Source organism: Anopheles darlingi, chromosome 3 (assembly GCF_943734745.1).
Source record: "Anopheles darlingi chromosome 3, idAnoDarlMG_H_01, whole genome shotgun sequence".
NCBI lineage: Eukaryota > Metazoa > Arthropoda > Insecta > Diptera > Culicidae > Anopheles > Anopheles darlingi.
The window spans coordinates 57592042-57618948 of record NC_064875.1 but is presented as its reverse complement, the minus strand read 5'-3'; the positions used below and the strand labels follow the sequence as shown (position 1 = coordinate 57618948).

The 26907-nt window shown below is 47.0% G+C and overlaps 1 protein-coding gene across 12 annotated transcripts in view; it reads left to right on the top strand.

The window, feature by feature from the left end:
* The window catches only part of LOC125956028 (transient receptor potential cation channel trpm), a 56655-nt gene that overhangs the window by 18171 nt on the left and 11577 nt on the right, over positions 1-26907 (top strand). For 5 of the 12 annotated variants that reach the window (XM_049687470.1, XM_049687467.1, XM_049687471.1 and 2 more), the window contains exons 4-10: positions 3492-3560; positions 12688-12770; positions 20616-20778; positions 22066-22206; positions 22286-22358; positions 23577-23736; positions 23849-23985. In XM_049687470.1, coding sequence (XP_049543427.1) covers positions 3492-3560; positions 12688-12770; positions 20616-20778; positions 22066-22206; positions 22286-22358; positions 23577-23736; positions 23849-23985 — 826 coding nt within the window. Of the gene's footprint in view, positions 1-3491; positions 3561-3927; positions 6691-8289; positions 9289-12687; positions 12771-20615; positions 20779-22065; positions 22207-22285; positions 22359-23576; positions 23737-23848; positions 23986-25526; positions 25560-26907 lie in introns of those variants that run through there. The other 7 variants (XM_049687466.1, XM_049687465.1, XM_049687464.1 and 4 more) reach the window with 4 other exon arrangements.

The window sequence follows — 26907 nt, the reverse complement described above, 5'->3', positions numbered from 1 at the left end:
TGCTACGGCATCATGCTAATTCAAGCAACTGTAACCCCGCCCCTCCCCGCCATCTGTTTGACTGTGGCTTTCAGCTGCTGTCACTGATTAATGGATGTGCCGGTCGAATCAGGATGGGAGTGGTGGTGCTAATTGGCAAAAGATTGAAAATACTCGTCCATTCACTCCATTCCGCTCGATTTTATCCTATTTCTATCCCTATGATAAATAGGTTTAGCACGAACGTGTTCGAGGAGAAATTAGTGATTTTGTGAGGCACAGGGTAAACGGATAAACGACACGAATTCGATCACGATCCTGTGTGATATATTGAGAAGAAAGAAGAATGGGAAATCTTTAGATCAGGTCAACCAGAACAAATGGTTGTGGGCGAGGTTTGGTGAGAAGTTTCATTACACTTGATCGCCTGCCTGAGGATGAAAGCGATTCTTATGATTTCTAGAATGAATTTTTCACCCCCTATTTCTTGGCATCCCCATTCTGGGGTGTTTGGTCAAACAACACCGTTCGATTCGCGACCGACCGATACTGATCCATAGCGGGCAAGGAAGCAAAAGGCAAGTGATTAAATTATGTATTTTATTGGTGGGTTGCTTTCTCTTTGTCTTACGGTTTAATGAATAATTCACGTGGTCCCTTCCGTACACTGTTTCGTTTCCACGAGGGATAGAACCCGTCTTCCGGATCAAAAAGTATAGCGCTTACGGATTGAGCAGCAGCTTTGCCGTTCGCTAAACACAGCTGTGCTCGGTGGAAGGCTCTCGAAGGACCTGTTACCACCCCATCTACCTGTTGAAGTGCTTCTTCAACCGACCAGGATTTCCTTTGTTTTGTGTCCATCGATTGGAGAAACTTTTCGTCAATCGCTTACGTCCACCGACGAAGCGGAACGATGGAGGCCCATGTAGTCGATGTGTTTTGCAACTATCAACTCTTCGGTTTGCGCTTCGGGAACTACAGAAAGTGCCCGTAGCGTCGTCGTCCTTGTTGTGTGGCTTTTAGAAACAAATGAATTAGCAAAGATTTAATAATGAAGCAGCAGCAGCAGAAGCAACAGCGGCTCCATTGTGTTGATGCCGTGCTTCCTGTGGACCTGTTGTTCGGGTTGTTTGCCAATATTGAAAGGACAATAGCAAAGGAAGCGAAACGGAAAAATCGATTCATCGCGAAGCCAAGGCACAGAACAGAAAATAAAACGGTTAAATAATTAATACTCCGCAGCGTGCAGCATGGCAGTTTATGAGAGCGGTATTTCCATTTCGCTAATAATACCTTCACCACAGGTAACTACAGCGAAAGGGATTTTCGATCGTGGTGGTTGTGATGTGGCATACTGGCGCACCAGCGACAGCAGGGCCCTTCAGTGGTGGTTGATTTAGTAAAGTTGCGGTGGGGTGTCGAACGGTTGCGGAACAGCGCAGCGCCATAATCCGGTGGTTGTGTTGTTAATTAAAGGCTCTAGAGCCGTCCTTACTTTTACGGCGATACGAATGTTGGTTTAATTGAAGGGATTCGAAGCAGTGCTTATTATTAGCCGACGGTAAGCGCTGTACCCGTTGCGATGTGTCGCGAGGATTTTTGCAAAATGGTTGTTACAAATATGTTATTGCAACCTGTAAAGTTTTTTTAATTTAAAGTTTCCACGCACACTGAATGATCTAGTTGTTGTATTTTTTTATTCGATGCCATTTAAATGCGAACAAAGCGTTTAAGCATCGGTCGTAACATTTTCAATGTTGACGATTATCGGTATGGTGACGTACGGCACGTACGACTCGAGCAGCATTGCTCAGCTCATCCTGCATCGGCCGGATTTGCGTGCGTGAGATTCGTTGGAAATTTTTGCACGTTTTGGATGCCATGACCGATTGCGATCGATCAAAGATGCGCTTCTCAATGCGTCGAACATATTTTCCATCGTCGATTGAACTAACCTTCCTCAGCACGTTTTTCTCAACCTCTGTAGACGGAGTCGGGATGTGCTGGTTTCAATGTGCAAAATGCGCTCGCATCCGTTTTGCTTGCATCTTTTTCTGCTTTGATCAGAGCTCGTGCTTCACGATTCAACATATTTTCATTTCTAACATACGGCATGCGTTTTAAAGATTCCGTCGTTTGCCATTCCAATGCAATATTTACATTGGCACGTTTCTTTAAGAAATTAAAACGCAGTGGAAGCTTGCACGTAAACCGTGCTCGAAAGGTAAAGATAGTCTGGTGTGCTTTGGTGTGCAATAGCAACACCAATAAATGCCGTGGGCGGTTCTGTCGAAGTTTTTTGTCGAGGAGGAGATGAACGGAATGTTTCAAACAGTATGGCATCGATGGAGGCGCCTGGTATTGGCGCAATGCGCTCGAACTAAGTTCTCACGCGTTGGAGGGATGAAGTTTCCGAGCGGACAAATGGGACACCAGCTGACGACACAAGTTTTGCAACACGTTTTTCGATTAGTGCAACCCCTCATCAATGGGAAGCGTCTTCGTGCGTTAGTTTGGTCTCGTTTAGTTCTGAGCAAGAATCGACCACCCGACGCTTCGACTAATGTTTCGAACACAGCTCTGACCCATTATACGCAGCACCATTTCGATCGAGGGATAGCTTTGCCACAGCAACTACTGTAACGAGCACCAGCTGCACCGTAGTGATTATCGTTCATTCTACTGTCTAATGTTTCAACCATGTATCCTCTATAATTCCCCCTTTCTGTCTTTACACCTTTTATCTTCTTCTTCTTCTTCTTCTCCTTCTTCTTCTTCTTCTTTTCTTCTCTTTCCTCTTTGCTGTTCCGCTATCTTCTCAACCTGGTCATACACGTCCGGCTGACAATCTGAACGTTTTTCGCTAAACCTCATCGTTATTTGTAATACTTCGTCCTATTGTCACCGCTCCCTATCGCTGTGTTGCTACAATTTTGTGTAACACTACTACTATTGCCACTACTACTATCACTACTACTACCACTACTACTACTTTTACTACTATTACTACTGCTACCTGTATTTTGTCGTACTGTGCTAATGTTTCGCGACCTCAAAAAACGTTAAATAATATCCACTCACTCACAAACATACTCATACACTAACAAACACTTGGCTGCGGCCCGTTGAGAGCCATTTAAAACTTATCCCATAAATCCAACAAGAATTTAATCCCCTTAAACCGAACCTTATAATCGATTGCCCAATGTTTTTATCTCTATCTTTGTTATGGTTGGGAAACCGAACGAAACACATTTGCCAACATGTCGATCCACCGGGGGACCGCGGGGGGCTGTATCTTGACAATATGATTTTAAAAAAACGCTAACGACGCAACAAAACTATCATAAAACGGAAATGGCAAACTGTTTGCAAAAAAAAACAAAATGTGAACGATAAACACAAACCCGCACTCACCCACACGAAAACAAAACAAAAAACTTAAAAAAAATCCGTTCCGTCACGAAACGAAACACATAAAACCTAAACTAAAACACCAACAACAACAACAGAAACAAGGAAAGCTAGGATGGGGCTTGCGGAAGATCTGCTGGGGACTGATAAATATCACCGTGCCGAGGGTAAGTTATGCTTAGTATTACGGTTGTCTTCTTTTTCTAAACCCTTTGCGCTTACGTTTCGGTTGGCCCTGCCAGCAAGTTTTTCGCCGATCGTTTGAATCGTTTGTGTTGTGTTCGATGTTTACTGCTTCATTTTCGATTAGTTTGTGTTTCAGAGTGTTGCAGTGCAGAGTAGATTGGTTAACGTAATGCTTTCTATCTACGTTTAAATGTTTGTATGATTGATGATTTATACATAAAAAAGATATTCTATTTGGCTATCAATGTTATGTTACATTTTTAAAGAAGTTTTTGCATGAAGTAAGAATGCAATGTACAGATCAACAAATTTTTTTGTGTAATCTTTCTTTGTCAAATAATATAAAAATCTGGTAGCTAACGCATTGCAAGTATCGTTAACATCGTTCGCCGTATCGTCGTTGACATCCACACATTGGAAACACTATCTGATGTTTGAATATTTGATGCAATTACCTTCAAACTCCGAACGCATCATGGTCATCCCCTGGGAGCACATTAGGGCTGTGGTTTTGGGCGACGATAAAAAAATATTGAAGCAATTCGTCGTTAAATACGTTTAATCAACATGAAACTGCCGGCATATATGACCCCACGTTGTGTTCCAGCCTGGGAATTGCCATTTTTTCTTCACCAGCTTCATTTGATATGACTTTTAATACCCGCTCCCTCCGCGGCAACAAGATATTTTACAGCAAACTGTATGATGATGTAAAACGTGAACTCTGTGCCCGGAAAAGCGGTAAACGTTTGTAGCAGCTTTGTATTTTGGCACACCAAACGCAAACATGCATCAAGTCCATGCATAAATCATTCAAAATGAGTCACTCATCTCGCTCAAGGTGGAGATCCAAGGGACACTAGCACATAACAGGTGCACTGGGCACGATGATGGGTACGTACCGATGCTTTACGAGGCACGGGACGCCACTGAAGCTTCCTCCCATTCGACGGATGCTTCTCCTCGCCCGCAGGTTGCTTTTAACTCAATCGTTGGGCTGTGTGTGTGTGTTTTTGAATTATTAAGTTGACTAACTTTTGCGATTTTTGCACATTCCGTACCCGTTGCGAATCGCTCGAACAAAGTTAGTAGCCTCCTGACTCTGGCTACGGTGGTCTGTTTTGTGGTTTTCCCGGAGAAAACCTCGGGTGCCCTCGGGTGCTGATGAATCGCGATGGTCGCATGCGGTTGCGGTTTACCATGGTCATGTTGTGTGCAGCGGTCGTGGTGAGTTGAGTGAGTGGGGTCGTCGGTGCGCTCGGTATTTTCTGGAAAGCTCGTAATTATCCCAGAAATTCTCCCGAGACCAGACCGCGTTCGCATAAAGGGTGTAGATGCTGCGGGAGCTGGGAATGCGCGGCCTCACGGCTGGCGGCGTCGGAAACCTCGTAATGAACGAGAGTTCGTGTGGATTGTGCGCTCTGCCGTGTGCGCTCGCCGAGATGTCAACACTGTATTGTGTTCGCCATTTTGCAAATGACCTTTGTGTTTCGAGGACGAGGAGTATAGTACCTAAGGTGATCCCTTGATATTGCGGTTTGATGCTTCAGTAGTCCGCAGCCGGAGGAGAATTGCAGTTCGACGTATCTCATTAGACGCGAAATCATCTGAACGCTCTCGCCGTGATGCCTGGAACCACTTCATTAAAAGCATTCAGTGGCACACGGAAGCATGAGTGTTTTGGTCTGTGGTTCGGCCAGAATATGGGACCAATGTGTCCTTCGCGATTCTGACCGGCAGCTGAAGTGTGTTGCCAACCAACCCAACACCACCTGGTATCGAGAGGAGTAACGTACACGATGATCATGCGGTCAATGGTCAAGCGGTATCCACCTTATTCCCGTCGGTTTGTCGGACAAACACGCATACGCCCTTTTCTCACACACAATCCTGCTGTCTCGCTCCGTCTTTTTGTCCATCTGAAGTGACTCTCTCCGGGGGGAGTCAACAGTGGTCTGTCAGTTGGTATAAACCGCACCACCCAATTGGAGTGTCATCGCGATGGTTTTGGTGTTGGATGTCGCGATAACGGGTTCTCCATCTGTCGGATGCACCGCTTTCGGCCCGATATTATCACCTTTGAACACCAAGGCTGGATTGATAATTGCATAGAACGCCAGAAATGAACCATTTATAGCATTTGTATTTCTAAACTCCACTACAAAACGTCCTAATGTAATCAAAAGCGATATTTATAAAGTTTGATTCCCCACAAAGTATCCTCTAGACACTTATCAAGCTAATACCGATGTTAACCATCACTTTGCGCCGAGTGCGATCCACACACGCTTGAAAGTGAAATGCTGGACTATGCTATGCAACCGATGTTCAAGTAGACCACCTAACGGGTGCGCCGCTGGTAACAACCGCGGTTACGCCGTTCATCGATTGGTTCCGGCTTCCGAGGTATTGGTGACAGTTCGAACGGGTCCGGCTTGTGTGGTTTCTGCGGCCGCGTGGTACACTCAAGCTGTGTGTCACACACGCCCTGCCGCTGACACGCTGTGAGTGTGATCGTAATGCTCAAGTGGAGAGCGCTACGTCCAGATACGGCAACTTCGGCAACCGGTCTGGCAATTATCGCTTCAACTCGGACACAACACTGACCAGGAAGGAGATGGATCACTGAGGCAATGCACATTTGATGTCGATGCCAGGCACATCGCTACGCCGGTTGCGGTTGCGTGCGTGTGAGAGATCGACCACTCGGTAGCTGCTACGTAGTTGGAGGCACTGGACTGTCCGGATTGCGACATCGGTCCCGCTCCGGGCGACACAGCGCCAAGCTAGATGCATTGGTGTCAATAGGCAATTGAAGGGTAATTAAGTCGCGAAAGTTACGCCACCGATTTTTGTTGTTGTCGTCGTCTGTTTGATTCTCCAAAGGCTTCTGGAATTCGAGCATGTTTGCTTTGAACTGACAGCTCGCGATACAGACTGGGCTGCGACCAATACCGTTGCACCGTTCTGCTGATAACGCGAGTCTTGGTGGTGCGAATAGAAGAAGAAGGAAGAGGGTTAACAAACAAACGGGTGGACGATGCGTTTGCTTACAGGTTTTATCTTAGAAAGCGTTCCGTTGCTATCACACCCGATCCTACCTACCAGCATGTAGGTGCTAAGCGGGAACTGGAAAAGATGTTCAATTCAGTTCGCTACGCGGCAGTCACCCGTGAAGGTTGGGCTCGGGCTCCCTTGGGTCTCGTAATTGTTGGCGCGTGTCAACAGCCCTCACCGGGCACGAGGCATTTCAGAAGTGGCCCAATCTTCTGTTCTCCAGCGGATAAGCGACGAGTCTGCCGAGTTTGTTATCGAGTCGAGTCGATTGTAAAGTTTCGTGGAATTGACTGTTTTAGCGGCGAAGGGCCGCCATCATTAACTCTACATGCGTGCGTGCGTGCGTGCGTCGAGTTGAAAATAGAATCCATGTGCCACGAATTATTTGTAATTATCGTTGATTGACAAGGCAGAAGAGGAGCAGAACAGTGATGGCAGCTGACTCCAGGGAATGATGTCAAGTGGATTGCATTATCAAAACCGTGATTGAAGCGCTTTTCTCTAAAGCGCTTCTCGGAGCGACCCTCACGTGTTGGCCCCGGGACGCAAACAAATATGGAACCACACACACGGTCATAGTCCGTTTGAGTTTTTATTCTGTTATCCACACCCCGCTTGCCGCGTGACTTGCAGCATAGATGTAGTGTTAAGGTGTGTTGTGTGCGCGAGTGAGTGATAACCGGTGGTGGCGGTGCAGCGGTCGTTGTATCGCGTAATCGTTTCCACGCGCCGTTCGGAAGCAAAAGTTTGCCCCCCCGCCTCCCCCCCTTCTACTCCCTCAGAGTGAAAGTGAAATTATTTTCCTTTCATTTCCCCGACTCGTACGCCAGTTTTGGGACCGTGTGGGACGAATGGATGATACTTTCGTTTGATCGAGGTTTGATTTGATAAGAGAGTGATCAGAAAGGGGGAGAGAGATAGAGAGAGGGAGACCCACACATACGCGGGGGGAGGACTTATAGTTTGTCCAAATGTGTCTGTGTTTGTTTGTGTGTGAAAGTGATGAATGAAGGAAGAAGTGAAGAGGCAGTCTTTCCGCCGCTCGCACGTTGCGCTGGCCGGGCCGGAACTTTTATTTATTATCCATCACCCACCCAACCCACCGAGAGCATGCCAGCGTGGTACGGGAGCTTGGTGTGCGCGCAGGAAAGGCCGCCTGGTCTTGCCCGGACAAATGCGGAACAAATGGCATTCATTGATCTCCCGGTGCGGCAAATGGTGTTTCGCTTTTTTTTGTCAAACAAAATCAAACAAAATAATGAAGGAAAACTTTAAATGAATCTGTAAGACCAATGAGCGACCAATTGGCGACTAAAGTTTGCAGCATAACTTTTTCCGATGCAGGTCAATCGGAACTGGTCGGAATTGAGCAACGAACCACCAGAGCGGAGGAAGGAAGTTTTAATGTAAATATCTTGGAGCGAAGCATTCTTTCCGATAAGTTGTTAAATGAGAAATTTGTTCAAACACGATCTAACGACCTATCGAGATGGCGGTTATCCCTCTTTTGAGTATGCTTTCGTTACTCTCGGCTAAAGACTAGCTTATTTTTCAGGATTTATTATAATGAAATTTTATGATTTAGATAGTTTTACTGAAAACATATTAAACTACATCGTTTTAAGAATATTTGTGTTTAATTTTGGAAATATTTGTAATACTTTTTTAAGTAGTCATCAAAGCCAAAAATAAGTATTGCTCCAAAAAGCGTATTGCTCCAAAATCCGCTATAAGTGATCAGTTATGAAGTGAGCACTTGTCAAATCCTGCCAGACCTCATTACGAGCCGGGCCAGACGGCAGGATCATAATGGATATTGCAAATTAAGCAAACGGAGCAAAGCTTCAGCTGCGACTGAGTACGGCATTTACCATAACCTCAAATCTGTTCCCTGTGCGGCAGGACAAGTATTTCGTGAGTCAACGCGATGGTTGGTCCGGCTTGTGCTGTCGAGACTGTTTATGTGAAGGTCCTTTGACTTTAGTTTACTTTCCTTTTTCCACTCCGCCGCTTTCACCAGCAGACGGTCTCGTCACTTCCAAGCCGCGCGACGTCCAGTGTGTCCCAGTGTCCCAAATTAAGATGAATTCGTCCGTGCGCCTCCAACCTAATGAAGTCGTAATTACTGCGTAATGCTGTGCACACAGACACACACACAGACAACATCAGGCATTGGTAAAGACAGGCAAATGAATTAGTGTCCACCGGCAAGAGTGTCCCTTTTTCCCTTGGTGCGTAGTCCAGTTTATGTCCCAGCGCCGCGGGACCGGGCGTAGTAATCGGTAAATTTGCTCCTCTTTGACGTCGATACCGGTATCGTGCCGGATCACGTCCCGTGTATCCTGTGTCCGGCTGTGTAGGTGTCCGACGTCGACTCGAATCCACGTCGGGAAAATGAGGAAAATCTCGTCCGACGAAGGCAAAGCGCTGCAGCGGCAGCAGACATCCGACAAGGATGCAGCCCTGCTGCCGGTGTTGCGTGAGAAGCTGCTGGTATTGCAAACGTCGGACTCGGTCGCCACCCCACCCCTGTCACCGTCGCCACCGCCACCCTCGCTGTACTTTGAAAGTTCGTCCATCTCGTCGCGTTCGTCAATCGTGGAACCGTTCGATCTGAACGTCGCCTCGCTGTACCAGGTGTTTCACGTGAAGGTAAACGTTCGCTGGCTCGGTCCGGGTCTTCAAGCTCGATTGAGCATCTTGCGGAGGGCACGGGCAGTACTGCTGGTGGTGGTTGGACTACACAATTTACAATTTAATGCTCACCGCTCCGCCCCGAAATTCGAAACTATTTAATGTACAGAACTTAATTGAATTCGCTGCTCTTCTGATGTCTTCACCGGATTCAATTGAACACCGTGAAATTCATGGTAATGTGTGCCTCGATCAGTTGTCCGCTTTAGATACACAGTTTTGCGGATGGGGAAAAACATTGTCGATTTCAACCACGAAAAGGGAACTACGGTTGGAACGGAAATTTGCGAAATACTTTTGAGCAGTGCCACACAGTCCATGCTCCTTCATGGCCCTTCTGGGAATGACTGCACACTTTGTCCGTCTCGTCTGGTCCTCTGTCTGGTGGAACCGAAATTGCTTCCAGATCCGTAGTCGGTTCTGAGGGTCCGCCACTGACGACGACATACCTTTACATAAAAAGCTTACAGGTGTGGCAGCTGCTGGGTGTGCGAATGTGTTTTGATGACATTTTCTGTTCGATAGAAATTCACCCTGTGGGTGGATTCGACGACTCTCTCTGCCCCTGTTTGGAGAAGGCGAAGTAGATTCAAATTGATTAAGTCACCGTCGTAGCCAAGCCCCATGAGCTGGCTGACGGCGGATGGGCGGACTATTGCAAAATATTTCACATTTTTTTCTCCTTCTTTCGGCCGTGTGCTTTCCGTTGCGCACATTGTTGTGCAGATGGTTTGTGCTATTGTAACATTTATTTTTATTGCCGTTTGTAGCGACGTTAAGGTGTGGAGTAGGAGGAGGAGGATGAGGAGGAAGTGGTTGCCATTTTTGTGGGATTTCTGTTTTTCTCGGCAGCGTGCGTCGGCGTCTGGGGGCATTGCTTTCCTTTTGCTTTCGCGTATTGGCTGGCAGTCAAAAATGCTTCCATCAAATTGACAGTTGTGATTCAATCAGCTGTAAAAGCACTTCAGTGGCAACTTTATGTCGTGTTGTGTATTGTGTGAGCGCATTTCACTGATTCTGCTGTAGCTATTCGCTATTCTGAGTGAAATGTTTGTCGATTTTGGGTATGTTTTTCGAAAGATGCATTTAAAGGTGGATAGTTTTTCAATTCAATTGTCGTTTATCCCAATTTATTGAATAGAGTTCATATACTCTTTACGTAATGCTGTGATCTTAATTTTAGTTTGGTTTCAGTTGTTATATTATTCGTATTGTATACGTGTACAGATTCGATATTCGATTAACATATGCTTTGTTGCACTGTTTTGCTTCGAAAATCTGTTAAACATTATCACTGTTAGCTGTAGACTTGTACACTTGTTCTAATTGGCAATAGATACACGAGTTTGATTGGCACCGTAGCGTACACACGATCCGCACACGAAAGGCTTGCCCCAGCACACTGAGCTGATGGTGGTTGGCAGTGCATAAGAGGTAAACCCGTTTCAAATTGACCTGAACGACTCTAAACCGCAAAACCATAATTTCCCTCACTTGCTCACTTTTATAAAACTGGAAATAACGAAAAATGTAAATACATCGTAGGGTAGTGACCCACTCCGTAGTGATAGTGTCTTTGTTTGGTTTAGTACACAACACACTCTACTTCATTGAACTACACATCACATCACACATCATCATCTGTTCATTACAGTGCAACATTGACCAAATCACACACAGCATGGAAGCACGCTGGTGCCGGCTCGATTCGTCTCGTGTTTGAGCTGCGTGCCAGCTCATCGGAGCAAAAGTTAATGCCAACTGTCGTCAGAGCATCGGATGCAGCAACTTGTGCTCTGTTGTTTTCTAGTTTTTTTTTGCTCTAGCTACTAGTTCCCACAGTGCTTCCGCGATGCATCTTTCGCCAACTGGCGCGCTGGCACCCTTGTCTATGATGAGACAGCCCGTTGCGGGCGGACCGATGCGTGCAAGCAACTTTGCTATAAGTCAGACATATTTTATGTTGTTTGCGCTTTCCAGGCTTCCTCACACATTGGCACACATAGACACACACTCACGCGCGTGCACTACGATGGCATAGCAGAAGGAGTGCTAGGGCATAGTCAACAGAGTGCACCAGATGTACCGGTCCTCGCCAATGCTGAAGCAGCTTCTCTTGTTTGGCACTTGAATTTCGACGCCGCAAAAAGCTATACGCCAAGACACTGTAGAGTTGCACCATCTCGCATGGCACGTTGGTGTGTGCTCGAACCGAAGCATTCGGAATGTTAGCGAACGATGACTGGAAAGTAATTCACTAGCCGTGGCCACACGGGGCGAAAACTCTAGCGCAAACGAAAAAATTAATGCCAAAACGGTTTCGCTTAACCCTTACACGCTGTCAAACTTTTATACGTCCGCGGACTTTTTCGCTGAACCCTTGACGCTATCGAACGCTTTATTTACGAAAATGTAGGTTCTTTTCGTATTGTTTTTGCATTTTTAATATAAATATAACAGCAACAGCAACAAAATCGTTAAAAACTGCAAAATTTATTCGGAAATCAACTTCAGCGGCCACAACACAGATGAAAACAATACGTTTGACATTTCGGCATAAATTTTCGGGTTTTTACCCCTGCCACACGAAGCGAAAACATTTTGGCATTAATGTGCAAATTTGCGCGCAAATTTTCGCCCCGTGTGGCCACGGCTACTTAGTGCTGTTCGGTGTTTAATCAGCATCAAGGATGCTTCGAAAGAATCTAATGCATCATGGGATACGTTGGAGAGGTGGTGTGTTTCACTCATCTGGTCGTCTGATCTCTGTCTGGGTAATGATCCCTGTACAAAGCCAGTCACAGTTCCTTGCTTGCAGACTTGACAGCAGAGTTGCACTTTTTCTTGGGGAATCACTGTATTTTTCTGCATTACTGCTTGTATGTAAAAAAGGAATGTTTCAAAATATCCATACAATGATACAACAATGGAATCTAGCGATATTCATCACCTAGCGGGACTGCAATGTGTTTTACTGCAAAAATACTACCTAGCATAAAAATGTAGTATTAACTTTAGTACATTTTTCTGCCATGCTGTACACAATCCAATCTTATCTAGATATACTGACACGATGCATTTTGTATGACTTTTCGGATTCGATCGGTCCAGTGAGCTCCGATTTAACGTCGTATTTTCATAACAAGCTATTTTCTTTCAGATTGCAACATCCATCTACCACCGCCAACGGTAGTATGCTACCGTTTTGAGTTCTCACTAAGCCCGGGAGGTTGACGGGGGAGAAGGATGCAGTGGTGCCATTTCTATTCGACGATTTTTCTCACAGAATCCGTTCTTCTCCCTTTTCTTTTCCATCTCTTCGCATATCTTTCCCCTGTCTATCCTGTGCCGGTGCAGCGTGCCGCTCGCAGCTGGATCGAGGCAACGTTTCAAAAGCGCGAATGCATCAAATTCATACCGAACCCGAAAAATGAAGAAATGTAAGTATGTTTGCGCGCTCTCTGACAGTGCTGATTAAATATGGTTGAATAACATTTTCTCGAAACAGCAATAGACCCGGCCACTGGTTGTTAACTAGAGGATGTCCAAACTTGAATGTAAACTAAGTATTATATCCCTGTATAATATGGCGTCACTAACATGCAGGGCTGCAATGTATGCATCACCTTTACCTAACCAGCCAACTTTCGCCATAATACAGTCAACTTTGGTGGTGTAATGTGCGGTAGGGCTTACCCTGTCGACATAATTTATGCGATATTCAGCTTTGCATAAATCGAATTTAAACTTTTAATGGAACCAACTAGCAAGGTACACTTCCCGGCCACAGGACCTAGTGACCGGGAGCCGGGAGCCGGGAGAAATGTGTTGCTGCTCTTGCTGCAGCTCGTTAGCCTGGGTTAGGTCATGGTTTGCACGTCACACTCCCACGGTACAGGGCAGCGAGTGTCCGTTTTGTAAGAAAACGTTTTTCATGGGTAATGAAGCAGCATTGACCTTCCCGACGAGCGTACAGCTGGGTGCGGGGCTCGTGTTGAATAGTGTAGCGCGGGTGTGTGAGTGTGCTGCATTAGTAAGCAGTTCCTGTTCTTCTGTTGCAACGAGCGGTAGTTAATCTAATTATTTCGTTTCCCCCAGCAAATATGCAGAATCGATTAACAGCTTGGCAAAGTTTGTTTAAAAACAAGTTTATGAAACCGTTCACAAAACTTTACCAAACAAATCTGCATGCACGGTCATCGTAGCCGTAGAGATTCAGCTTTTGTTTGTGGAAGGTGCAAGTTCCAAAACGAAAGGAGGACATCATGGTATGTACACCATGGTTGAAAATCTTGTGTTGTGCTTGATTTGGTTCGCAGTCGCCGACGGGGGCAGGAAGTTTTACTTCCGGCAACCCGAAAACCCAGCCCGCCCCCCGGTGAGCGCCGTAGGAGGCCGTGAAGGGAGTAGCCGTAGGATTTTATTAGTTTGACCTACTTCGGTGGCGTTGGCGAGCTGCGACCGAAGCTCAAGTTCCTGCTGCTTGTGCTGCTGCTGCTGCGATTGGACTGGTTGACCTCGGTCTCGGCCTCGGTTGGCTTTTCCGTCGGTAGCTCAAGGTTTCGGTTTGGTGACCTGCCGAGGCGGTTGGCCGGCCTGCTCGACCAAGCGTACCAAGGTCGGTTATTGCAAAATCGATAATTTTCGCCTGTAGGTCTGTAGGTGGACGGACTCGCGCGATACCGCAGTGCCCAAGCATTGGAGCATGTGCACTCGGGAATGAAGTCATCGTCTGTAAGTGCATCTGCAGTGTCATCCAGCGCAGGTTGACCTGAATGATTGTATGATGTCGTTTGAAGATTTTCGTAGACTTTATGAGATGTTGTGCTGAGTTTGGATAAAGCCCCGAGATAAGCTTCTTGACGTTTCGCGATTATATCCTCGCCGATCGCGAGGGCAGGTTTCATTTAAAAATGTATTCCCCGGTGGCAGTAATCGTTTCCGACCGTAAAAGCATATCGCGGTAGTAGCGAGCAGAGCATTAAAAAAACGACGCAACAAAAACCCAGCTCTCCCCGCGACAACAGGGCCGAATGAAGTGGACATGCAGGGGCAGGGGCCAAGATGGCAATATCTTGGCGTCAAGAGAAATCACCACGATTATTGGCTATGGAATGAAAAATAGCTCTCCCGGGCATTCCATTAGAGCGGCGGACGCAGCGAACGTAATCGTACCGGTTCTCGATTTTCACGAGACTTCTTACCTTCCTTTGCTGGAGGGTTTGTGGAGAAAGCACGGTTGGAAGCTTCAGACATTTTTATTTTTTTCAAGGACAGTTCGACCGAAATTATAGTCGACCATTTGATGGTGGATGTATTGAAACAGTCCCCGGAGAATGCTGGCCCCGGGCCTATTATCCAAGCGTCTTTGAGGGTTTTCCTGGAATTGATCATTTATAGAGCCATTTTAGGGTGTAGTGCTTAGATGTCTGAATAGATTTATAAGCGGTCAGAAGGTAATACAATTAACTTTTCAATATATCGTTGCTTTAAAAAAATACATAATATGTTAGTTACTTGGCAGCCATTTTTTCACAGCCGATTGCTGAAGCAAAGGTTAAGCGAACGATTCGCAATCGAAACCTCTCATCGAAAGGCTGTCAAGAATGGCAAAATGGTTTGGTGCTCTTCATCAAACGGCCTCCGGGTAGATGGATGCTTAATTTAGCTAATGAACAATCAATTATTCATGAAGCCCTCCAGCAAAGAGAGGGCGCAAGCAAATCAAAGCTTCAAGAGCAACATCACAGACAGTCCAACATAAGCATGAGCTCATCTTGGTGTGATATTTTTCGCACGAAACCAAAGGATCGGTCGTGACTCCATTTGCGTTTCGTGGCTAAACCGGATGAGTGAACGTCGATTAATTTTCCCGAATGCTAAGCATGCAACTAGTGTGGTGGTTGGTTGGTTTCTTCGATTTCAGCGTACCCCGTGCCTGGAGTGTCAAGTTGGTGGCCACCTCCTTTCACGTTTGGTTAAGTATTTTAATTTGCCGAATGTATAAGCGATTTTCGGGAGGTTGTTTTGATTGCGAATTTCGAGTTTACAGAAGCAGAAAGCGAGGAGGGCTTGATCATAGGGCCACTGGGCCATTAGCATGTTAATGAAGGGTATGAAATTGGATTGGTATTATAAATTCGATTGCTGCTCATTTATTTCCTCCCGGGTGTTAAGGGGGTGTTTTACGGGGGTTCCGGCTGGAAGTGGTGTTGATTCATTATTTGCGTTGGAATGGGATATAAGGGATCGGCTGGTAATGACAGATAATATCCGTTACGGACAATAATGGTGCAAGTATTAATGCAATTAATCATTCCGATAATAGCCTTACCTTCTTGTCAGACCTCATTCCGATAGAGAATGTTTTAAAAAGGCTACCGGGAGTGCTCCAATGGAAGTAACAGTCTATTTGAGGACATTGATGGCACAATATTTCTGTTAATGAAACAATACTTAGTCGGAATAGAGTATTGTTGTGATGCTACTTTCGTTTAGCATCAAGTCAGTTTGACAGTCTGCCAGCATCGTTGGTCAGTATACGACACTTCTTGACGAAACTGACGCACACGACGGTAGCTAAAGTGTTTGGAAGCCAAGCAATCCTCCAAAATTGAAACAATAAAAGAAAACACGGCAAAACGGTATCGTTCCCAAGCGAAGCCATTCTTCGACTTGGTTGTGAGGCAATCAACAGTATCTGCGAGAGCTGACAGCGAAAGCAAAAGTTCACTAACGGCAATGGCATGGTGCCTGTGGCAGTGGTCGTCACAAAAGAAAGCAGGCAAGACGATCCGATCCGACAAAAGGCTATTGAAAAAAAAGGCTAAAGAAAGTTTGTTTTCTGCTGTGATCGCGAGACGCGACAACATTGTTCGGGAAGCAGGTGGAAGAAGGAAGGCACTTTTTGGCTCACCGCGGCCACGTGATTGTTTCGTCTCATGGCCTTTGCCATGGCCACTTCCACTCATATTAACTCGTGGGAGAGCACCGACGAAAAGCTGTCAACAAAATTTGCAACAAAAGTACGACCGGCGTGTGCTGTGCTGCAAGAGGATTAGAACTGTTTTCCTTCAGCTTCTGGAGTTTGTTGGTATCGAGCGCAGAATCTAAGTTCCACACAAAACACAACAAACAATTACGCTGTTGATTGTGTTGGTGAACTGTATAGAGATGCCTCCATCGTAGGACTTCTGCATGAATGTGTTGTGTGTATTTGTCTATGTGTGTAGGGCCGGGTATTGTGTTGCAAATAACCCTTCGGGCTATTTTTTGTTTTGCTCCAACATTATCTTCAATCGCCAGAAGTAATGAATCTCTCCGCTCGTTGGTGCGGCTTTAATTTGTTTGGAATGAAGTTTTGCTTGCACGATTCGCTTGGCAAAGGATCACCAGAACGGGGGAGGTGCAGGATGGTAGCTGTAATCGTTGTATAAGAAAACATTTTCCCCCCGTTCGCTGCAGTGCGGGTGGCTTGTGGTGTTTATTGGAGAAATTCCTCAGGCGGGCAGGCAGGCAGTCAGTCTAGAAAATGCGATTTATTAAAATAATTTACCATACCCTTATCGGGAAGGGGGTTTTCGCTGATGTTTGGGAATGTTAGTTGTTTTAATGGCGCAACGTCGGAAGCATGCTTTACTGGTATAAAATACTTTTTGTTTTCTTTTGCCCCAGTCAGCAGCAGTTAACCTTAATGACGCTGGCTGTTTCATCTGTGTCGTAATTGCTACGAGCTCTTGTTTCTGATTATCTGGCGTCAAAGTTTTCATTTTACGTCAAAACCGTTTGCAGCACTAATAACCACCGTAATCGTTTGGCGACCGCATTCCATTCTGCCAAGGTATCGCCGGTCCAGCTTCACCGGCAATTATCTAGAATTTACCCCCTCAACCCTACGGTTCGCTGCTGTCGCTGCTGGCGTGGCTCTGGCCGTGGCCGAGGCCCGGGGAATCCATTGCCAGTTCGCTCACGTTAGGTGGCACACATCTTTTGTATGCGACGAATGGCGGTGTGCCTGTGTGTGGTGCTAAAATGGGCAAAGAAAGTGCTAAAGAATTAATTACGGTTTGGTCGTTTGTGGTATGGTGTGTGGATAACGTGGTTTCAGCAAATATGTCATCATCTGGCAGATGAGTAGTGTCATTTGGCTAGTAGCGTTGCATTGCGAGACTGCAGTTGCTGTTGTGATGTGAGGAGAAGGACAGTTTAGCCAAGACGCCGAAGGGTTTAAGCGGTCAAGCAGTTGGAAGTGCTTCTGCTTCTGTGCGGTGCCGGGTGCGGCCTTTGTGAAGTGAAAAATGTTCAGCAGCATGAGAAGAAGTTTGTTGAAGTGATGCTCTCGACCGGTACAGAAGTGTGTGCTGGATTCGGGCTCGTGCCAGCCCTTCGCCAGTAATACCCGAGTGGCAGTGTAACGGCGGAAGGGGGCCACACCATTGAGTGTGGTTTGATGTCTCATAATCATCACCATGCGCCGTCGTTGCGGATGACAAATAAAAATCCGTCACCACGACCACAGGAAAGGAGCATGTCGAGCATGTTTCCCACGGTGTTTCCTCCGGTCATGCTGTGCTATTATGAGGAGAAGAAGTAGTAGTTAGAGAGGGTGCGACTATGTATGTGTGTGGGCGCGCGCGTGTGTGTGTGTGTGTGTGTGTTGGTAGTAAGAATGAGAGGGTGGAAATCAACAGACTTCCGCGGCTTATGTGCGGCGCGGCTGCTCTAGCCACACTTCAAGCCAGTCTCAAGGGTCGTTGCGCTTGTAGACGCGCGGTAATTCCTGTGCGGTGAATCGCATAAAAAGTGTGCGAGAAGGAGGTTTCCATCTAGCTTCGCCTAGCTTCATGGCTTCATTTTTTTTTGTTTCTTATAATGCTCTGGTGAAGTGTGATAAAGCGTGCCGTTATGCTCAAGCACATGAGTTGTATGTGTGTGTGTGTGCATGGGGTTTTAGTGTGCAGGAGTAGGTAGATTGGAAGGCATTAGGATGGAGTTTAAAAGGCTCTTATCATGCCTGGTAACTCACTTCGTAGCTACTGAAAAGCTACTTTTATTGGGACGGTTAACGAGACTTTTCTGCAGACTCTGTTAAGAGGTTTGTAATGGTTTGTAATGTGATTATCATAACAAAACGATGGTTTTTAGTATAAACTGGTGAACAGGTGCAGAAATATATAAACTTTTGCAATGGGATCGGAAAAATTTAACCCTCTATCGCGAATCCTTGACAATGGAGGCGCATGGTACTTTTTACGTAGGATGCTGTCCTTCTTGATGCATCACGGTCAATGCACGCCAAATTTCTAGTAGATAAAATTTATCGACATTTATCCCCATTTATGTGTCACTTACGAGGCTTTCGACTTTTACCTAAAGGTTCAAGCGTTTATCATTAAACGATTGCCGAAGCTAATATCTTTGGTCTCAATATCGAGCAACCATTCACCTGGTCAATCCAGCTTCTCGACAGATGAAAAGGGATCATCTTATTCTGCCGTGGAAGCTCACGAAAGCAATCAATACTATATCCCAGGCAGCTTTCGTTATGCCTCTCTGCCGACTTACACTACGTGATGTGTGTCTGGATTGGTGGGAGTTTCCTTCCGAGACCGGTGATAAGCTGGTGGATTATCGCTTATTGGACAGCTCGAGACAGAATGTGTCTACGGGCGAACGTTATTGTTTTGGTGGCGAAAGCAGAAAATCAACTGCTTATCTATGCTGCAGACACCTTAAGGGATGTGATTTCCGGCGGTTGGATGTGTCATTTTGAAAGGCGAATCTCTCACTAAAGTTATAATTACTATCACATTGCTTTGAACCTATTTCTTTGGGGGGAATGTGTGTTTAAATTGGAAAAACCGAGAACCACTTTTCGGGATGCTAACACAATAATGCATAACTCGTATCCTTCATAAAACACGGAACCATGAATTACCAAGTAGGATGCCATTCCATTTGGGGACGGATTATACTGTATTAAATTCCGGATGGAATTTCAGACCCACAATAGAACGGGTTTTCCAGACTCCGATGGTTGATCGATTATGTATTAGCGTCACAACCCTTCCCAAAATCATGACGATCAAAATACTTCTCGATCCTCCTCGAAAGGGAAGGTCATGCGGCGGCCGAAAGCTTGTCACCTCCTTTGGAGCGCTCCGGATGTGGATGATGATGATGATGATGATGCCAGTATTTTGGGTTGCGTGTCGTAAAAAAACGAAGGACACAAGCAGCAGCAGCAGCAGTAGCAGCACCAGCAGAAAGGTCGGGTGAGAAGTGCGACATCGGAATGTAAGGCGAATGCGAATCGGTTCCGGTCCGGGAAATATTAGGGGAAGGGTGTATCCCAAAATATTGCTTGGCCCGCACACGACATTGCCGTGTCCGTGCGTGCTGGTGGTTTCGTTGAAAATACCTTCGAGGGAAAGCTAGACATCTTCGCTTTCCCCAGCAAGGACGGACGGGCTTTTCCGGACGTGCGATGACTGGTGGTGTTGTATTCCCGGGCTAGATGAGGGTTTGCCCATACCCGACGATTGAGCCTATGGGCGCAAGTGGTGGTTGTACTATCCACTTTTATGATGTGTGAACCAAAGCGAGGCCAGTAAATATTTTCCTCCATTTGCCCTTTTTCCCCTTTGTCAGTGTGAGTGTGTGTACGCGCCTGGTGCTTAGCCGGAGCCATGGAGGCGCCTGGTGCCCCACACAAAACCGGGTTTTTTTCTTCTCGCTCCTCATTACGGTCAAGAATCCGTTTATCGTTATTTCGCGACCACAACCATGTAGCTAAGTAGTGTGAGTGTGTTTGTGTGTGTGTGTTTATGTGTAGCGCTGAGGGTGATGAATTGTGCGTTCGCAGTTTGGTGCACAACACTTGGAGGCTTACTTCTCGCTGGCGTTTTGGCCTCAAATGGTTGTTAGACAGAATTTGTTCCAAAAGCTTATAATGCGCTTAACAAGAATTGGGCGTCGTAAACAAGCAGGGGATACGTTTGCACAAATTTATTGTAGTTTTGTAGAGAAGGACTTTAGCCGTTTGGGAATGGTGAAGGGAAGCGTCAAGCAATCGTTATTCAATATAACACTAAATCCATAAAAAAAACTCACACATCGTACAAAACATCTTTTCGTAAATCAATTAATGCACTCTGTCCAAAATGTGACGGCTCCCTTCTCTCTCTCTTCTTCTCTTTTCCGCTTTCTTTATAGAAAATCTTTTCGAATTTACACTGATTTTCGTTAAACTTTCTCTTTTCCTCTGTCTTTCCCCGGTGCAACAGATGCTGCTGTGGTCAGGAGCGGCGCACCCATCAGTTCGTACCGGGCATCGACCCGGGCGTTAGCGGGGATCTCTGGACGCCGACGAAGCACACGCGGCCGCAGCCCACCGATGCTTACGGTACGATCGAGTTCCAGGGCGGTGCACATCCTACGAAGGCACAGGTAAGGTCCAATCCCAACTCCAATCCTTTCACCGTTCCGAACATTCTAACGACGGTTGCGCCGTCGCTAGGTCTTATTTAAGATGTTGGCCACCCAAGGAATGGAATTCCTGGGACCAGGGAGGATCAAACACCGGCACCGATGTACTATGGTGCGTTGGGAGTGAGTCCAACCCTTCCGCACCATCGGGATCAAAGGGATACGTTCGGGTGATGATGAAATAATGGATTCGCTGCCATTTCAGGGTTTCCGGCCAGTGAACCTACCCTCCCGGGAACTCCCGGAGCGTCACGTTACCGCCATTGGAATGTTCTTTGGTGTCGAGTGGAGCGCGGGGTGGAAGTCAAGCATCCGATACCCATTCCCATACGACCGGCTTGGCTTAAGAACCCTTTTTCCGGTTGAATTGACGCTGAGCATGGCAAACGCCGAACCGCATAAAGGTGGGGAGGGGTGGACGAGTAGTGTCCTTGGCGAATTCGGGATGAATTTTGTCTCATCCGGCGAGAATGCAATTAATAAGATTACATTGGAGGGAAAGTAAATGTTTAATGTGGGGTAGCATAACACCGAAACTATCCACCTGAAATCGTAGCTTTGATTTTCAGTAAATCGCGAAACTGCGTCACAAACACAGCTGTGTGCCCGTTTTCCGGTGGATGTTAATTAGAGGGTCCTTGTAATGGAACGTGCTCACTCCGCACTGTCACACAGATTTACAACAAATCAATTATGCAAAAGTTTTCTGACGCTCCTGGCACAAAACCTGGCCACCAACCAACGGTGAGCATTCCAAGTTGTTTACCAAACGGAATAATGAAGCACCGTCGCTCGTCTACTCGCCAAAGTTGGCCTGTTAATGAGCTGACAGGCTGTGCCAGGACATGCAATGCGCCAGCGGTATGCGGGAATTTTCGGCTTAACGAGTTATCGATGGGAAGGGAGGGATGGGGACCCGTGGTGGGTGGGGAAGTATGATCAAACTTGCGTGGGCACACATTTCTCAACGTTCGATTCCGATTTGCTCGGTATCGGTAGTATCGCAGCAGAAATCCCGGCGAAGAAGCATTGATGATGCCGACCCCGCCCGCTCTTTTGTTTGGAAAACTCCAGTCGTCGTCAGTTTTCCAAATGACGCATCACCACCACCACCACCAGGAATGCGCTACGTGGTGTTTTGCTTGTTACTGGTGGAAAGTTCTCACTATTTCTGTACGGTCCCATCTGTCTACCTGCACCGTTTGCTAATGATCCGTCTGTCCCGCTTCGTGCGTCTTCTCGTCGCAGTATGTCCGCCTGTCGTACGATACGCGACCGGAGCTGCTGGTGCAGCTGTTCACGCGCGAATGGAACCTCGAGCTACCGAAGCTGCTCATCACGGTGCAGGGTGGTAAGGCGAACTTTGAACTGCAGCCCAAGTTGAAAAAGGTAAGTCGAATCCATGAGTGACATGATGCAAACTGGTGCGCAGGGTTTGACGCAAAGTTTTCTCTACGCTCTGTTCTAGGTGCTTCGAAAAGGTCTTCTGAAGGCGGCCAAAACGACGGGTGCATGGATATTTACCGGCGGTACCAATACGGGTGAGTTGCCGCCAGAAAGAGAGACATTGTCGATCGGTTCGGATCGGTGGAAATGGTGTTACTTTGAGGGCATGTCGCGGCCTGCCTGCCATCAGTCGCTTTGTTCTTGCACCGTCCAAGAAGTTCTTGCGCCATTCATCATCTTTTTCTTCTACTTTCTTTGAACGGAATGGGATTTTTTTTTACTTTGCTAGACCACCCACGGTATGTGGTGGATGATCAAGGGACAAACCCATTTTCCGGCCAATTTTCGTAACGTAATTCGATACCGCACCGGGGGTCAAACTCCTTCTTCTCCTCCTCCTCCTCCTACCGTTGGGCTCTTTTGGGTCACTCGGAACCCACTTAGCCGGTGTTGTTTGGCCGGGCGAGGGCCGGCATATTGACAATATATAAGGGAAGTGGTGGCGGTGGCTTCATTCAATCACGGCCCTCCATCCGTCATCCGACGTCGAATGATTGACGTCGTGCAAAAAGTAATCATGAAAGAGAAAGAGACAAAGATAGAGAAAGAGAGAGGAGAGAGGGAGAGTATCCACTCCTACAGAAACACATTTTTCATAAAAATTCGCTCAACGTTGGATCAAAAGCAGTAGCAGCATTCCACGGAATGGAACGGAATGGAATGGTGGAAGGCCGATTGGCCAGATTGGCCAACTCGTGGTTCATCCCGTGGATGCCGTGGTGTTGCTTTAATCTCATTACGTCGCCGTCGCCGTTGTCGTCATCATCGCGCGAATGGCAAATCTGCGTCAAAACTAATAAACGAACGGCATAACCGCAGCTGCGATAATGTCACTGAAATTCGTTAATGACATTACCTAAAGCCACTTCTCCCCCGTTCCGTGGCCGACCTGGCAGACATATACAGCACACACTAGCACCGCCGGGAATGCAGTGTCGGTCGGTGGTTTCGGTGGTTCCTTGATCTGCCTCTCGAGCGCTTTGCGGGAGCTTTTCGGATGCATTTAAATAATTGGATAAGTCGCGGCTCTCGCGTGTATTAAACACCATGGTATACGCCTTTTCCCCGCGGGAAATTCCCTAATTCGTGGCTGGCGGAACCACATCCCGCGGATACAACGCATGAGCACCGCCCGCCAGCATGTTGGTGAGATGATCCATCAAGCAGCAGAAGAAGAAGAAGCAGAATCTAGAATGAAGTCAAGCTCTCCACTACAGCTGCTACTACTACTAACTACTCCCGTTTACTTGCAGGCGTCACGAAACAGGTCGGCGATGCGTTGCTGCTGGAGGGACAGCAACGTTCGGGGCGCGTCGTCAGCATCGGTATCGCGCCGTGGGGCATCGTCGAGCGCAACCACGAACTACTCGGGCACAACCGGGACGTTCCGTGCCACAGCATCAGCTCACCAAGGTAACCAACAGCCTGGTTCCTGTAAACCGCCTCGCCTGCTTATGTAAATCGGATGGCTCACACCTCACATCGCCGTCTCTCTCTTTCTCTCTCTCCCTTTTCCTTGCCACAGATCCAAGTTGGCGGTGCTGAACAACAGACACGCTTACTTTCTGCTCGTTGACGACGGTTCGCAGGCGCGGTACGGTGCGGAGCTGATCCTGCGGCGGAAGCTAGAGAAATACATATCGAATCAGAAACTGCAACCCTGTAAGTAGTGTAGTGGCACCGCGGCGGAGCGTCGTCGAGAGTTGCGTGAAGTCACTGTGTGTATGTATGTGTGTGTGTGTGAAGCACAAAACCGACTCCGTTATCCTTTTTATTGCCACCCATTTCATGGGCCTCCTTTGCTGGAGGAGGATGACAAGGGTGTTGGGTCTCTAACGGTGCGAGATACCTGCACGCGGTAACCACCGTTTAGCTAGCCTGGCTTGGCCTGGCCGGATGGTTGTCTGCCGTTCACTGAAGATCCGTTACAGAAACGACCGCTCAGACAACGGAAATCAGTGTGTGTGTGTCTGTATGTGTGTGAGGGAGAAATTCTCTGAAATTTCGGATTTTGTGTGTGTGTGTCCGTGAGAGAGAGAGAGAGAGAGAGAGAGGGAAGAACAAAATCATACTTTATGGGCGTATCATTATCGCGGCCAATTTTTCATAGGCCGGCTCAGTAAAGCGGCTTAAACCGTGGCCACCACTGCGGTGTGGTAGGGTCCTGTGGGGCTTTGGCGCTGCTTGCCACGTTCCCCCGCCTCCCAAGATGGGTGAACGTTCTTTAATAAATGGTAATCATATTCATCGCGATCAATTTTCATTCGCTTCCTTGGCGCTGGCTTCTCCGCTTGCTGGCCCGGAAGGGCAGCCTTGCCAAGCGCGACGATGATGATGATGCGCTGATGGTATGTCGCGTACGTCGGGGAAGCGAGAAGCTTTTCCGATTCAACGCCAACCCATCGAATCGTTGGGCAGAAGGAGTGGTTGAAGGAAGGAATCGTTCCGAAGCTGACTGCTGTTAACGGTTAACGTGGCCTCCGTTTCGTTTTATGTCAGGATAGTTCCGTTAACCTTCACGTATCGCAAGTCCCGGGGGCCATGGGTGTGTGTGTGTGCATGTATAAATGGGAATACCGTTTTATGGTAATGGCGTAGCAGGGCCGAAGAAAAGGCATTCGCACTGAATGAGAATATGTTCCAGTTAAACGGAACTAACGAGTTACAAATAATCTACTGCAGGCCAGGGTTGTACATGAGTGTGTGTGTGCGTTTATATGCACGTATATGACTGTCAACATGCACTACTTCTTTTCCCATAATGTCGATGATGGTCTCGCATATGTTGCGCCCAGGATAAGATGTAGTCTATTCCAGTGCCAACTGAGAATCCGAACGATGGTATGGGGATTCGTTTCCACTCCCAAAGTGACGCGCGGATAATAACCTTTTGCTCCACGGAAAGCTGTTCCAAGGTTGAATAATTTATGCAGATAGATTTCCAAAATTCATGCACATACATTTGGATGGTGATCGCTGCTAGCCGAAAAGTCAGCAAATAAACCATTCATCCCAATGGTTGTCATTGGACTCGCAGATGTGGTATGGAAAACTCATTTCGCACTTTGGTTGTTTCACCTTTGGTTGTCCAAAAGGTCTTTCATCTTTGAAACTCTTAGGTTCATAGACCATCGCTGTCTGCAGGGAACGCTCTACTAACCTTTCACCCTCTCTTTATTAACTGTTACTCTCCCTAGACAAGATGCTGTCATCGTTAATGAATTTTCACTACAAAGGTAACTAAGGCTAACCACAAGCAATCACTCTCGGGTCATTATCATGTATAGGAGCTTTACTCAATCGTTTAGTTCGGGACGTTCAAGCTGGAGCGCCTTCTTCCCTTCATCTCTTCTCTCTCTCTCTCTCTCTATGTCTCTCTCTCTGTCTCTCTCTCTCTCTCTCTCTCTCTCTCTCTCTCTTTCTCTCTATCCTACTCTCTGTTGTACAACTGTGAATATGTTCAATGTAGTACGGCTGGTGGAATGAATGTTCCGACCGAGGGTTTAGAATGTAGTGTAAGTGTAACGTCAACAGTAAGGTGCATGCCCCTATACCCTCTGCTCTGCCCCTTTCTGCCGATTCCGATCGCCTTCGCTAGACTATGATTGGCTTGTTTTTAATCATTTTCCTCAGTTTGTCGGCCAATGTACCAGATTCTTCCGAAGCGAAGCGGTTCGAGGTAGAAGCAAATGGGCTGTAGCGTCGTAGAGCGTTGTTTTTTGTTTTTGCTAACATAACACATTACACAGGCTTCCAGGCGTTAAACCATAGGTCACGGTCAGACGAACATTTTTCACGGGATGGTGCGTAAGCTAAAGCGACGACGAATTGTGAAAGCACCAACAATGGACATGGGGGGGATTGGAAGGACAGCATCACGACTACGGTGACAAGAGTGTGGACGGGCGGGAGGAGCGAGAGGTTTCTTCGTCGTCTCAAAACGTCCATAAAACACGACACTAAAAGCACCTGTTGCCAGCTCGTCGCTTCGTTAGAAGATGAATTTATTATTTGGCCACCTCCATCCGTCCATCCCTGATTATCCCTTCTCCCTCACCCCTGTCACCCGTGGATAGCTGAATAAAGAACATCCGTAGCTCAGTAGCGCACAGTCGCAGCAGTCATGATGGTAGATCATGAGCCACAGCCAGAATGCTACGGTGTCGGCCATTTTCTGGCCTTTGGGAATGGGAATTCTTACGGTGAAGCTGGCGCAGTGAACAATTTACTTTAACGATACACCAATTACGAGAAAAGGTAGCTTATTGGGAGAGGCCAAAGCTTGAAGCAGATTCAACCAAGACTCCGGTTGCTGCTTCCCACGTTCCGCTCCGTTCGATCGAGGGGAGGTGAGCGTTTTGGAAGGAAATTCATTAACCTTTCGGGACCCGGGCTCTCGTGCTCTCTCCCCTGGCGCTCTAGGGCGGTTGCGCTGTTGTTTTCTCTTTTGTTTTGAGAGATTTTTTTTTGTTCGTAGGTTACCTCAGTGCAACCAAGGCGTAGGGCAGGACACGCTATCGCAGAGAAGCATAATCCTGTTTAGGATTAAACACTTTTCGCTCCGTTCCGTTGCCGGATAATAGG